We start from the raw sequence: 14,429 nt of genomic DNA, 5'->3' as shown, positions 1-14,429 counted from the left end.
CAGAATAGTGCCAAGAGGAGTTGAAGATTTTTGCTTCTAAATGTTTATGTTACGAACAGGGCTCAGAATCATGGAGTCGGTGTCCGTTTTGGTGGAGTCGGAATAAACTGGACAGACTCCGACTCCTAAAATGTATAATAAATTGGGTTCAGTGCAGTATATGCTGTAAACTTTTTCATAAGAATTTGAAAAAGTTATGAAATGTCCTATACATGTCTGTCCTGTTCCTGATCTAAGGATCTAGGCTCTATTTGGATGAATCTGTGCTGCTCTTTCTGTACATGTTCCGTAGTGCTGTAGAATCGGGAGTCAGGGAAATTGAGGAGTCAGAGGTTTGGCTTACACACTCTACAGCCATGATTACCAGCTGTTATCTGTGATTACTTTTAGCTTTCGAATGGTGAACATATACCATAACTTAGCATTTGGTGATAGTTTTACTAGTGGTGACCATTTTTTGTTGCGTCAATGATCTAAAAAGGAAATTAAATGTTTAATTTTCTTGTCACTATTTTGTTTGCCTTTAGATTGAATTTCGCCTTATATAAAGATGAAGAGTGTACTTGGTATTTTGTTGCTTCTCACCAACATCTTATATCAATGTCGGGTACATGCCGAATTTTTCACGTCAATAGGTATGTATTTTCTTACATATTTTTACATTTCATGCTTGCATTCTGTAATGAGAGACTTGGTAACTATAAAAGTGATTCTCCAGTAAACTGTTTCACTGGTGAGAAAGTCCTTTGTTCTGGTTTTGTTACACTAATTTATGTAATTACAGCTGTTTTTGTCTATTTGATACCAACTGAGCAGCACGGTGGCTCAGTGGTTAACACAGTTGCCTTGCAGCACTGGAGTCCTGACTTCCCTCCAAGGACAACATTTTCAAGGAGTTTGTATGTGTTTGATGGGTTTCCTCCGGGTACTCTGGTTTCCTCCCACACTCCAAAGATATATAGTCATGGCACAGTTGCGGTGCCCTAGCTAACCCTGCTCCCTGGATTACTTCTGATGGTGATGCCGCCGGGGCCATGTGCCTTCCTGAGCTTCTAAATCAGCCCTCATCTGTCACCTTCTCCACCCAGGGAAATGGGGAGTAGCAGTGTATATGAATACAAAAACCAGACTAACAGGGGAAGATGTACAGAGATAAATGAAAATACTAATCATACAAATATGCACTCACAAACTACAGAGTGAAACACCGGAATTAAAAGAAGGAAAACCTAAATAGAAGAGGATGAGGATATACACACTGTGGCATGGCGACTGGTCATGTGATTAATGGGCGGTATGTATCGCAGAGGTGGGTGGCCCTGTGAAGGAAGCCTGAGCGTGTTTTGCTCAGCAGATCTACTGCTGAGGGTTTTGCTATACATTGGGAGGCTTCCATGTGACTTAGAGAGATGGGTGGGTCCAGTCACCTACATACCCACCCAATGGGTATGAGTCTGTATACCTAATGAAGCCTGTGTGGTTGTGTATCTTCAGGACCTGCAGTGAGGTCATGACCATGTGACCAGCCCATGTGATCCATACCTCACCTGTGGATGTGGTTACAGGCTATGTAATTAATGTGTGTTTAGCACTTGGCAGTGAGTGTTTGGGAGTCTGTCAGAGTGCACATGTAGGGAAGGTGACCTGACGGACGGACTTGTCAGAATAGAGAAAAAAACGGTTTGCACAGTTTAGACAGGTGTCAGTTACTACAGTGGGGAAACAGCTGAGAAAGTGTAGTGGACGTGCAGTACCTTGGGTTGACCGAGGGCAGGGAGGAGTGTGAGTAAAGGACTTGACATCAGCTTAGGGCTTAGGAAACCGTTGGTTATGGGGGGCGGAGTTACAGGGAACCGGGAAAGAAATTTTACAGGAGGGTTCCAGAAAGTTCCAGTCCCCAGGGGGAGCTCCAGTGACAGGAGGACTACGACAGTTTGTGCACTGTGAGGAAAACCAAATCAAGGGGACTGAGGAGAGAGAAAGTCAGGGGGGTGGTCCTGACACCAGAGTACCGCAGTATAGACGAGGCACTGAGGTAAAACATACCGTATTGAGAGAGAGAGAGAGACGACTGATCAGTAAAAGGGCTGTTGGTTTACGGGCCTAAGGCGGCCACAGTGACGGATCTGACAGGAGCAGTGAAGAGGGGACGGTGCGTAAATGTACGTCCCTGGTGTAAAGTACGGTGTGCGGGAAGCGGCCCTGGAAACGGAGGGCCGATAAGTGAAGTAAAGTGAATTGAAGTGCGGTGTACTTTGGAGGCCGTCAGGCGGACGGCAAGAGAATAAACTTGGACCTGTTGTACCCGAAATTTGCCTCATCTTGTGTCTGTAAGTCACTGCGCGGTATATCGAGGGACCACCCCCCCAGTCCGGCCTGCGATCCTACACACAGACTTCCATGTGTCCAGGCTGGACATTACAGAGTGGTCTGTGTTTTGAGAGGGAGAAGCCTTCCTGTGTCTTTTGCTCCAGATAGAGCTCTGCTATGGACATTGATGCTGTGTCTGCCTGATGTAAAGACTGTTTACCACCTTGTGTTGCGGCTTTGATGGTTTATGGAGCAAATAAACTCACATGGACGTTGAAGAGAATGTGCCTCCTGCTTCCTCTTATGCAGCTGAGTGAGTACAATTCTTACAACACAGACAAATCACCAAGCAACAGTCTTCTGAACAACACTCCAAACGCCTCCTAACAACCAACAACTCCCAATTCCAGAACCGGGCAGTATTAAACTAACACTGGTAATCCCTGATTACCAGAGGCAAGTATATATATCAGAGGGGAGTGGCCAACACTGAACAGCTGAGACCATCAAAGCAGGAAAGTTTCATGGAGCTCTCAACTAAACAGATTAACCCCTGCACTCCTAGCAAAAATCTGCACTGTTTAGTATGAAGGTGAAGTACTTCTAATCAGTGCAGGAGTACGAGAAATCAGATACCTTGGTTTTCTGGCCCCACTCTGTCACTATAAACCTGTTAATGTTCAATCTGTACGAAGGCAGAGACAGTGACGCCAGTGCTGATCGGGTGCTGAGCACGTCGTGTCACAACACTGCATGAGAGCTGCGTGACAGCAAGTGCTGACACCACTGAAATGGTGCTGGCATGAGAGGGGAGTATAGAGTTTTTATTTTATCGGGGCCAAACATTTAGTTTAAGAAGGGGTTGCCCCAGTAGTGGACAACTCCTTTAATCAGAATTAAAAGCTAACATCGCCTACACCAAACTCTATACATTGTCTATTGACAGTGAGCTGCTTATCAGAGAAGGGGGTGGAGTTGGACCACTGCTCACAGGAGCACCAGTCTAGCAGTAATAATCCCCTGATGATAAAACCTTCATTATAAGTAATCAGCGAACATCCAAACAAATGACACATGGTTGAAATCTGTGTTTCAGCCCTTATCTCTTGCTGTCTTTAGATTACATAGCAAGAACCTGCTGACAGATTCCCTTTAAATAAAACTGCTTTGTTTTGGAAACGTCCTGTTACTTTGCTTTGATAAAACTTTATTGACAAACTAATTGGCAAATTACAAGTGGGTTTTATGTGGCTGTTGCCAATCTCCTTCAAATCTATGGGGAAAATCTGCAAAAAACCCATATGGAGATTTACATGTTGTGGACTTAAAAAACGCACTGCAAGTGAGTTTACACTGTGTCTAAAAAAAAAAAAAAAGACCACTGAGGTCATCAAAGGGCATGACACTTTTATTAATTCCATTCACTGCGCTGGAAGTGTGACACCCTGCATTTTTTTTGTGCAGCCAATATACTCTGCGTTAAAAAACGCTCAAAGTGCTCATCGTGGGAACATGGCCGAACTACATATATTGCTGACTTATACATAGGACACATCCTTGCCAACTGCTCTTATGAGTCATTTGACATTCACATGCACCTTTCAATTAGTATGGCATTTGCAGGCCTTTCTTGCTTGCTGTGGGCACATAATTGGCAGTGTCTAAAGGGAGGCACTTCCGTTTCTTTGCCACATTTCTAGTTCCTAAATGTATTTGTGAGATTTCTTGTTCTCATGGAGGCTCCAAAAATTAACATTGATCTGATCTTTATGGTGCAATAAATTACAGGGCTTGACATCCCCCTGGAACAAACTGAAAAGCCATCATTAAAGAGTCACTGTTATGAGACAGTGGTGTTCCAGAGTGCCGGGTTCTGTTTTTTTGTTGGTGGCGCTTTAAGCTCTTAACCCCTTCATGCTGTGGCCAGTTTTTGTTTTTGCATTTTTTTTTTCTTTCCTTTGTTCCCAGAGTCATAACTCTTATTTTTATGTCCACATAGACATATGAGGGCTTGATTTTTACAGCACAAATTGTACTTTTGAACCAGAACGCAAGCAGCACGGTGGCTCAGTGGTTAGAATTGCAGCGCTGGGGTTCTGGGCTCAAATCCCACCAAGGACAACATCTGCAGGAGTTTGTAAGTTCTCCCCGTGTTTGTGTGGGTTTCCTCCGGGTACTCTGGTTTCCTCCCACATTCTGATAGGGAAGTTAGATTGTGAGCCCCACTGGGGGCAGTGCCAATAATGTCTGTAAAGCGCTGTAAAAATAACGGCGCTATATAAATGAGTAAAATAAATAAAATGACACCATTCAGGTTACCACATAATATATTAGAATACAGGGGAAAAAATTCAAGTGCGATGAAACTGTGAAAAGAAAATTGGAAATTGTTTTAATGGTGTACATTTGGTGGTAAAAATTACCTTGCAATATGATTCTCCTCAATGCGATTATGGCAATGCCCAACATGTCAAGCTTTAGTTTTTTTCACCACTAAATTATCTATGTGATGGTTTATTTTTTTGTTGGGTGAGACAATGTTTTTGTTCCATGCTGGGATCGAAGTGACTTTTTGATCGCTTGTTACAGATTTTTTTTGTGGTATTACGGCGCTTAAAAAACAATGTTATTTTGGCATTCTTGAATTTTTTTTTTCATTTACGGTGTTTACCGATCAGGTTAATTTTTTTAAAATATTTTTAGCGGACTTTTCTGAACGCAGCGATATCACGTGTATTTTTTTAATATCTTTATTGTCAATGTGGGTGATTTGAACTTTTAGGGTTTCTTTTTCTTGGTCACCCTTAGGTGACATGAAAATCGCTTGTGCTTTATGCAGCAATGCATATAGAAGAAATTACCGTATATACTCGAGCACAAGCCGAAATTTTCAGCCCATTTTTTAAGGCTGAAAGTCCCCCTCTCGGATTATTAATTATTATTATTATTATTATTATTATTATTATTATACATTTATATAATACATTTATATAGCACCATTTATTCCATGGCACTTTACATGGGAAAAGGGAAATATAGACAAGTACAATAAACATGTGTTAGGCCTCTTTCACACTTCAGTTTTTTACAATCAGTCACAATCCGCCAGGTTTTGAAAAAAAACGGATCCTCAATTTTTTTTGAGGATCCGTTTTTTTCCCCATTGACTTGCATTAATGGCGGACTGTGACGGATTGCTGTCCGTTGCATCCGTTTTTTTTGAGGATCCGCCAAAAGTCGCTGTCCGTCACCATCCTCAAAGATTTGAAAACGGAGCTTGTAACGTTTTTTTCTCTGGCGGATCCTCCAGACACTGTTTTAACCCGAAATTCTTTCTGGGTGCCGGACAAAAAAAAAATCTCTCTCTCTCTCTCTCTCTCTCTCTCTCTCTCTCTCTCTCTCTCTCTCCCTCCCTCCCTGCGTTTCCTTTAAATTTCCTCATTTTAAGGATCCGTCTGAAAACGGATCCTGTGCCATCCGTTCACATCAGTTAAGAACGGATCCGCTTGTCTGACTTTTTGGCGGATTTGAACTGATGCAAAAAACTGAAGTGTGAAAGAGGCCAAAGACAAGGGACACACAAGTACAAAAGGAGAGAGGACCCTGCCTGCGAGGGCTCGCTTATACTCGAGTCATATATGCCAGGGGGTTGGCGGGGGTGGGGGAGCGCAGCTGTCACATATACTCACCCGCTCCTGGCATGGTCTCTTAGCTCCCCTGCTTCTCCTATGGTCTCCGGCGCCTGTGTTCAGAGGTTATGTGGTACCGCTCATTAAAGTCATGAATATGCGCATATTCATGACTTTAATGAGCGGTACCACGTGACTGCTGAAGGAAGGAAGAGCTGCGGCGCTGGAGACCATGGGAGAAGCAGGGGGTCTGCAGAGATGCGCCAGGAGGGGGTGAGTATGACGGGAAGGACAGGGGAAGTCATGCTATATTCACCTGTCCCCGTTACACGGCCGTGCGCCACTCTGTCCTCAGCGTCCTCTGGCTGTGATGTTCAGGTCAGAGGGTGCGATGACATGGTTAGTGCGCGCCCTCTGCTAGAACAGTCACTGACAGAGGACCTGGCAGACAGAGCGGGCGCGGCGGTGCAACGGGGACAGGTGAATATCGCAAGTGTCGGGGCCCTGAGCCAGCAGCGACACCGGCACCTGGCCCCCATAGCGTGCCGGTGTCCCCGCCTGCTCAGAACACTGGCACTTGGCCCCCAGCGACGAGAGGTGAGTATGACATTTTCTTTTTAATTCACAGCAACAGCATATGGGGCATATTATTCTATGGAGCATTTTATGGGGCCATAACCTTTATGGAGCATCTTATGGAGCCATAACCTTTATAGAGCAGCATATGGGGCATAATTTATGGAGCATCTTATGGGGCCATAACCGTTATAGAGCATTATATGAGGCATAATCTATGGAGCATCTAATGGGGCTATAACCTTTATGGAGCAGCACATGGGGCATAACCTATGGAGCATCTTATGGGGCCATAACCTTTATGGAGCAGCATATGGGGCATAATCTATGGAGTATCTTATGGGGCCATTATTAACCTTTGTGCAGCATTATATGGGGCGTATTTTTGTATGGAGCATCTTATGGGGCCATCATTAACTGTATGGAGCATTATATGGGGCTCCTGATTAAATATGGATATTCAAAACATTTAACCTACTGATGTCTCAATTAAGTTTATTTTTATTGGTATCAATTTTTTTTTTGAAATTTCACAGTAGCTGCTGCTTGTTCCACCCTAGGCTTATACTTGAGTCAATAAGTTTTCCCAGTTTTTTGTGTCAAAATTAGGGGGGTCGGCTTATACTCGGTTCAGCTTATACCCTAGTATATACGGTAGTCTCTTTGAAGTTCGGCCACAGGCAGTGTTTCTAAGGAGCTCTGTAATGACAAGCCGGGTGTCAGTTGATGAACTCCCATGCCTGTCATTACAACCCATCGACAACCCACTATCACGTCACTGGTGCAACGATCAACGGCAAAAATGATGAGCATGCATGTCTGCGACTGTTAAATGCTGCTGTCAGAGATTGAAAGTGATATTTAACAGGTTAACAATCGCTGGTAGAGCACCGCTCCACCCGCCATTGTTAACGGCAGGTCCTGGATGTAATACACAGCCATCACATGCTGGGCATGGGGCGGGCTCACTGTGGGAGCCCACTCCATACATCAGCTTCCGATATGCACCATACATGTACAGGGGTTAAAGTGATATCTTTCAGCAGTTTTTGCTATGTAAGGCTGTGTGCCCACGATGCGATTTTTAAGCATTTTTGCCGCGATTTTCGGCGCGAAAACGTTTAAAAATCGTGTACAGAACGACCCCCATGCATTCCTATGGCATTCCGCACATGCTGTGCTAATGCTGCGCTTTTTTCCGCGGCGGAATCGCATCGCGGAAAAAATCGCAGCATGCTCATTCTTTTGTGCGGAATCGCAAAGAATTGCCGCGATTCCGCACCCATAGGAATGCATGAGAATCACTTACTTCCCGCATGTGGCTATGCCCACCATGCGGGAAGTTAAGCGTCTCATGTGCGGTTGGTATCCACGGTGTGGAGGAGAGGAGACTGTCCTCCAGGCCCTGGGTACCATACCCCTGTAAAAAAAAGAATAAAAAATAAAAAATCGGGGTATATTTACCTTCCGACGTCCCGCGCTGCATTCCCGGCCTAAGCGTTCCCAGTAATGTCTTGCGGCAAGGTCCTGTGATGACGTAGTCTCGCGTGACTAGCGGTCTCGCGAGATCGCTATAGTAACGCGAGACCAACGTCATCACAGGTCTCGCAAGGCATTACTCGGAACGCTGTGGCCCGGGATGGCAGCGCGGGACGTCGGAAGGTAAATATACCCCGATTTTTTTTATTTTTTTATCATTTTTAACATTTTATCTTTTACTATTGATGCCGCATAGGCGGCCTCAATAGTAAAAAGCTGCTCACACTTGTCAAACACTATGTTTGATGAGAGTGACCAACCTGTCAATCACTTTCCAAGTGATGCTTCAAATCGCTTGGAAAGTGCTTGAGAAAATCGCGGCAAAATCGCGAACAGAATCGCGGTGAAATCGCCCTGAAAAAAACGCGCGATTTCTGGGAAGGAGTCCGGTTTTTAGTGTGCGTTTTAAAACGCTACGTGGGCCCATAGCCTAATAGAGAATCATGATGTAGGGGGTCTGCTTGGTATTTTTTTTTTTAATCAAAATCCCTGTTTTCTCCCCTGAAGGCTTGCCAGTTCTTTGAATGCTGAGCCTCGTATAACCCACCCAGGGGACTGATTGGCAGTTTTCTGTGTATACTGTATCTTGGCAGAAAGTTGCTAATCAGTTGTAAGGGTGTGGTTGCACAGAGCAGGAGGACTACATGGAACCAGACAAGTAGTCCTGTAGTGGTAATCTGATAATAAAACATAAATTTTACTGAAACTACCACAAGCAGCCCAGTAAGTGACACATTACTGGAATCCGGGTCTCTTCCCCTACATCAGGGTTTCCCAACTCCAGTCCTCAAGGCACACCAACAGATCATGTTTTCAGGATTTCCTTTGTATTGCACAGGTGAAGCAATACTAAGGAAATCCTGAAAACATGATCTGTTGGTGTGCCTTGAGGACTGGAGTTGGGAAACCCTGCCCTACATCATGCTACTTTCAGATTATTTGGCTAAAAACCTGCTGACGTATTCACCCTTACCGCATGAACACCTTTTACGGTGGTCCTTTAAAGCCTCAATTTTGCAGCACTGTGTTTTTCTGGTGCTGCAGGTCAGTGGCACGTTTCAACGCTGCCTTTATTGGTCCTGGCAATAATGTAATTGCTGGAAATTCTGTCAAATGACATCTGGACTTTCACATTTATATGGGGCTGCTTTTACAGGACCAGTTACAGGGCAAATATCCATTTTTTTAAATATATTTACAAAACGTCGACTAAGGGCTCTTTCTGATAATTCTGGTACTGAAAAAAAACAATACCGGAGATATCAGTGTCCGTGTGTAATACTTGTGGCATACATGTGTCAACAGTGTGCCACCCGTGTACCACATCAGTACCACAAGTTACCAACACCTGGGAAGCAGCAGAACTGTTTGCGCTGTTCCCACTAGCCAAGTGCTGAAGACCGCTTTCATCATTCTCATCATCATTCTGATCGCAGCGCAAGCAGTGGACAATGTTGAGGGTTTTATTCAGCTGGTAACAGCTAAAGAAGGTGGCGGCTAAATTGGAGCATTCATCAGCCACCGCCTGCGCTATAAATAAATACATTAAAAAAACAGCGTGGGTTCCTCTGTATTTTTGATAACCAGCCAGGCAAAACTGCAGCTGTGAGCTGCAACCCTCAGCTGTCATCTTCAGCAAGGCTGGTTATCAGGAACAAAGGGCAGTTTTTTTTAATTATTTAAAAAAACAGCTTGGTGCCCCCCCATTTGTGACAACCAGCCAAGCTAAAGCAGACAGCAGGGGGCCGGTATTCTCAGGTTGGTAACGGACCATGGATAAAAATAGCAGCCCGCAGCTGCTCAGAAATTACACATCTATTAAATGCCTCTTCTCCTTTGCCCTGTGGCATGTGGAGTTCTTATTTGTGGTGTTGATGCCACTTTTGAGTTGTCCAGTGACATTAAGCCCTCGGATTACGAATAGAGAGGCAACTATAATATATTATAATCCTATAGTTATTTGGTAAATAAAGACACAGCCAGAATAAAGTTCTTTATTTGAAATAAAACAAAACACACTTTTCCATTTTTATTTAAAAATAACAAACACCATTAGGCTATGTGCACACGCTGCAGTTCCGCTGCGGTTTTGGCCCTGCGGAACCGCAGCAGTTCCGCAGACATGGTACAGTACCATGTAACCCTATGGGTTTTCAAAACCGCTGTCCTCACGCTGCGGTTTTTTTCCACTCGTTTTTTTTTCCGCGGCATGTCAATTGTTTCTGCGGATTCCGCTGCGGTTTCACACCTTTAACATAGTAGAGGTGTGAAACCACAGGGCAAAACCGCAGGTCACTTTACCTGCGGTTCCGCTGGAAAAAACCCGCAGGTGAATCTGCAGCGTGTGCACATAGCCTTATACTCCTCTAACTCCAATTCCATTTAATCCCTCATCTCCTGTGATAAAATAAAAAACAACAATATCCTTCCCCTGTCCGCCGTTCTGTCCTATGCTGTAATCCATATCTGGGAGATAAACCGTTTTCAACCTGGATGGTGCCAAGATGTGACCATCCAGGCTGAGAACCACTGGTGAATGAGCTGCTGCGAGCGCAGCCTCAGTGACCAGCGATGACATCATCGAGGTTGCCGAGGGTCACTGAGCCTGCGTTCCCAGCAGGGTGAACTACGGTGACTTCAGCACTGTGAGAAAAAGTCATTGAGTTCATCGCAGATAAATGACTGACATCAAAGATCTGTGGTGAACTCACTGACTTTTTCTCTTGGTGCTGAGGTCACCGCAGTTCAGCCTGGCTGGGAATGCAGCCACAGTGACCCGCGGTAATCTCGAAAAGGGAAACCTACACTTTTTTTTTATTTTATTTATTTTTAGCGTAGTCTCCAGCTAATGAATACTCCCATCAGCTGCCGCCTGCTCTCACTGTTATCAGTTGAATATAACTCTCAACATTTTCCCTTGCATGCGCTGATCACCAGCAGAGCAGGGGAGAATGATGAGTGGTTTTCAGCCCCCGCCGCCTGGGAGCAGTGCGAACAGTACCGCTGATTCCCAGGCGCCATTGTCACACTGATGACACACGGATGTCATTTGCGTGTCTTCAGTGTACACGTGTGTGGGATGTTTTTCGGCCCATGCTGCTGTTAAAAAATGGACACTTCAGCATTTTTGTTCCCGGACACACGGTCCATGGAATCTTACAGACATGTACACAGACCCATTCACTTGAATGTGTCTACGTGTGAAAACGGTCACCACACATACAGGACACACTGACCTGTGAAAGAGCCCTAACTTGGTGATATGGTATATTAAAATCAGGGCTGTGGAGTCGGTAAGCCAAATCTGCGACTCCGACTCCTCAATTTCCCTTACATCGACTCCAACTCCTACATATATTGCTTATATTTAAATGAAAAATTTATTGTAGTACAATGTGAACATCAGACTTTTAATCATTTTTATGATACAGTAATCAAGATATTTAGAACATATATATTTATTGGAATACAACTTTAGAACACAAACTGTAATAAATTGTAAACATGTAATACACTACGTAATATCGATTACATATTGTAGGGATGTGACTCGCTCAGGTGCAGCGGGAGACAATCATGAGGCAGGTTCTTCCCAAAGTTCATAAGGTTTATTTGCTCCATAAACCATAGACAGCATAACACTGAAATGTAACCTTCACTTCAGGCAAAGGAACAGAAATGTCCGTGGCTTCAGACTCGGACTGAGAGTCTCAGCACATGCTGGGAGCTGTAGTCCTCCCCATATACACTCTCTGTAGTGTCCCACCTGGACACATGGAAGTCTGTCCACACTCTGACAGACTCCCTCCACACTCTCACATGTGCCAAACACCTCAATTACATAGCCCTGTAACCACACCCAAAGGGGATCACATGGCTATGACATCACCAAAGGTTGTATAGACACACAGGCTTCCCTGACACAGTGTAACAGAAAGATCAGCAGTACCTCTGCTGATCAATACACCCTGGAGCCTGCATCCCAAGGCCACCCACCTTGAGACCCACAAGGGTCATTTAGGACCCTGCTCCTGTTACCACACTGAATGTGCCTGTACACCCGTCCTGGGACACCCACACAGCGCCCCCTAGCCGACACAGTGGTAACTACACCACATACCTCCCCCCTCTGTTCAAACTTGTGGGGTTGAACACATGACATCACCCAGGTATCTTGAGACCTGGCACCCATGTCACCTTGCCCTACAAGTCGAGAGGACCATCTCCGTCTGTTTTGGTAGTCAAACTGCCTCATATTCACGTTAGGCCTCCCCCGCCCCCAGCGGTCAGTATCTCGGCCTTGGGCTTTGGCCTTCCCGTCAACGTCCGTCAGTGTGATCAGACACTCTTTAGTCTCCACCTGTTTGCAGTGCGCTCCGTCACCCGACCTTTCTCTCACCGGCCGGCTCTCCCAGTTCACACTGTCATGAGTCCCACGTCCAGCTGGGCCAACTGGCTGGTCTGAGTCTGACCCTCTGTCACTATGTCCACCACCGGGTCTCGTGCCTATGTTACTACGATTAGAACGGCCACTTGCGGACTCTAGACGTTCTTGCCTTCGACTACCTGTCCTTTCATTCCTTGGAGGATCCCTTCGGGTCCTTACACCTTGGGTTGGAGGTGGACGCCACCTGACGTTCTCTATCTGCTCATTCATCTGCAGTCGATCCTGTCTTAGCTGCTCAATCACCTTCAGGTACGCTACCCGATATTCCAGGAGCATGCGAAGCTTCCCAATGCTTTCCACCGAACCAACCACAATGACAGGAACCATGTCATCTTCAATAACGACTTGGATTTCACCAGCAGGTGGGATCCTCACTCTCTTCACACAGGATCGATTCACCATCTCCTGCATCACCTTTCCAAGTCTGCCAACGACTTTCCCCACCAGATTTCTGGGTACCGGAATTATGTCTTCCACAAAGCCCAGCCGACTTTGTGCTTCCCTTGCAAGCTCCAGACGTCGAGCGGCTTTCCTATTACGCTCCACGAGCATCTGTTTCGTGCGGAGACATTGTAGGTGCATCTCCTTCAGGACAGCCACCCTTCTCTCTGTGTCTTCCGTTTCTGCCAGTATCACCAACTGGTCTGTTTCTGGTGCCCAGCTCACACTATAGGCCTTTACTGCCTTTTTAAAGGTCTCATGCACACCTTCGCTGGCACACGCTTCTCGCATGTCTTCGGGTACCTCCATCACGCAATTGAAGGTCATGGACTTGCTCTCATCCTGGACAGATGGCTCTGGGTTCCGCACGGACACTTCCCTCATGGTATCTGCCAAGACCGGGTGACTGTCTTGTGCAGCTCTTGGCTCACCATCTTCCTGAGATTTACAGTCTTCAGGACCCTTCTCCAAGATGGGCTTTGGCAGTTCTGCCTTGCTATCAGTCGGGCAAGGCCGCTGTACGTCTTCGCCCATCCACTTCTTCTGCAGAAGACCTTTTACTACTCCACTGAGTTCTTGCAGAACTTTATCTCGCTCCTCTGCCAGGTAGCGATGCTGATCCTCTCTCCTGAGAATCTCCTGTTGATGCTTCTCTTGGGCCTCTCTGAGCACCTCCATATCTTCCAACAGGGTCTTGTTCATGGTTTTACATGCTGACAGGTGACCTCTGAGCTCAGAGACTTCCTTCTCCAGCTCATCCACTCTGTGCTCAGCTGCTTGCCTTAGGACTCTTTCCCATTCGACATGTTCTGTTACAGTCTCCTTTATCAGCTGTATCTCACGATCTTGTTCTCTTTTGTCCATCACGTGTCGCACCACTACCTCTTTAATTATATCGTTAAAGGGTACCACTGGGTCAGTCACACCAGTCGAGTGAACCCTCCAGTTACCGTCCAGCACCAATGTGTCTAGTCCAGTAGTCTCATCTCCCAGCCCACCATCTGTCTTATCACGAGACGTCAGGTCCGTCAGTTGGGCAGATGTACTTCTTCCTCTGGTCAGTTCTACCTCTGACCTGTCCATGTCAGGAGCCGTCACTGTCTCAGTGTCCGCTTGCCCCACAGTCAAAGCATCTCCATCGTCAGACCAAACGTCATCAAACAAAAGAAAGTCCCGGCCCCTCTCCCAGGCATAGACTAAGTCCCGTGGTATTCCTCTACCTTGGCACTCACCACCTTTGGTCCCCTCAAACACTACTGTGTCTACTGCGTAGTTCACCGTGACCCCGTGTTTACAGTGAACCCTGACGTTTTTCTCGGTCAGAGAGAAAACGAGAGGAGTTCCTGTCAGAGTCACCTGACTCTGATTCCAGCCGACCAAAGGCTCCTTCCCGGTGCAGCATCACTGTACACATCTGTGGCCCGTCATTACTACCTGGAAAGGATATTCCACATTCTGAAAAAGACCTGCACATACACTGCGGTACT

General features: G+C 45.9%; 1 protein-coding gene across 3 annotated transcripts in view; it reads left to right on the top strand.

Annotated features, from left to right (window-relative positions):
* The window catches only part of P4HA2 (prolyl 4-hydroxylase subunit alpha 2), a 146,074-nt gene that overhangs the window by 30,440 nt on the left and 101,205 nt on the right, over positions 1 to 14,429 (top strand). For all 3 annotated transcript variants that reach the window (XM_073569882.1, XM_073569928.1, XM_073570004.1), the window contains exon 2: positions 528 to 635. In XM_073569882.1, coding sequence (XP_073425983.1) covers positions 551 to 635 — 85 coding nt within the window. In that variant the 5' untranslated portion in view covers positions 528 to 550. The remainder of the gene's footprint in view (positions 1 to 527; positions 636 to 14,429) is intronic.

The sequence above is a fragment of the Dendrobates tinctorius genome, unplaced genomic scaffold, assembly GCF_039654945.1.
Source record: "Dendrobates tinctorius isolate UK_male_01 unplaced genomic scaffold, ASM3965494v1 ptg000001l, whole genome shotgun sequence".
Lineage (NCBI taxonomy): Eukaryota > Metazoa > Chordata > Amphibia > Anura > Dendrobatidae > Dendrobates > Dendrobates tinctorius.
This window is presented reverse-complemented; position numbering and strand designations above follow the sequence as displayed.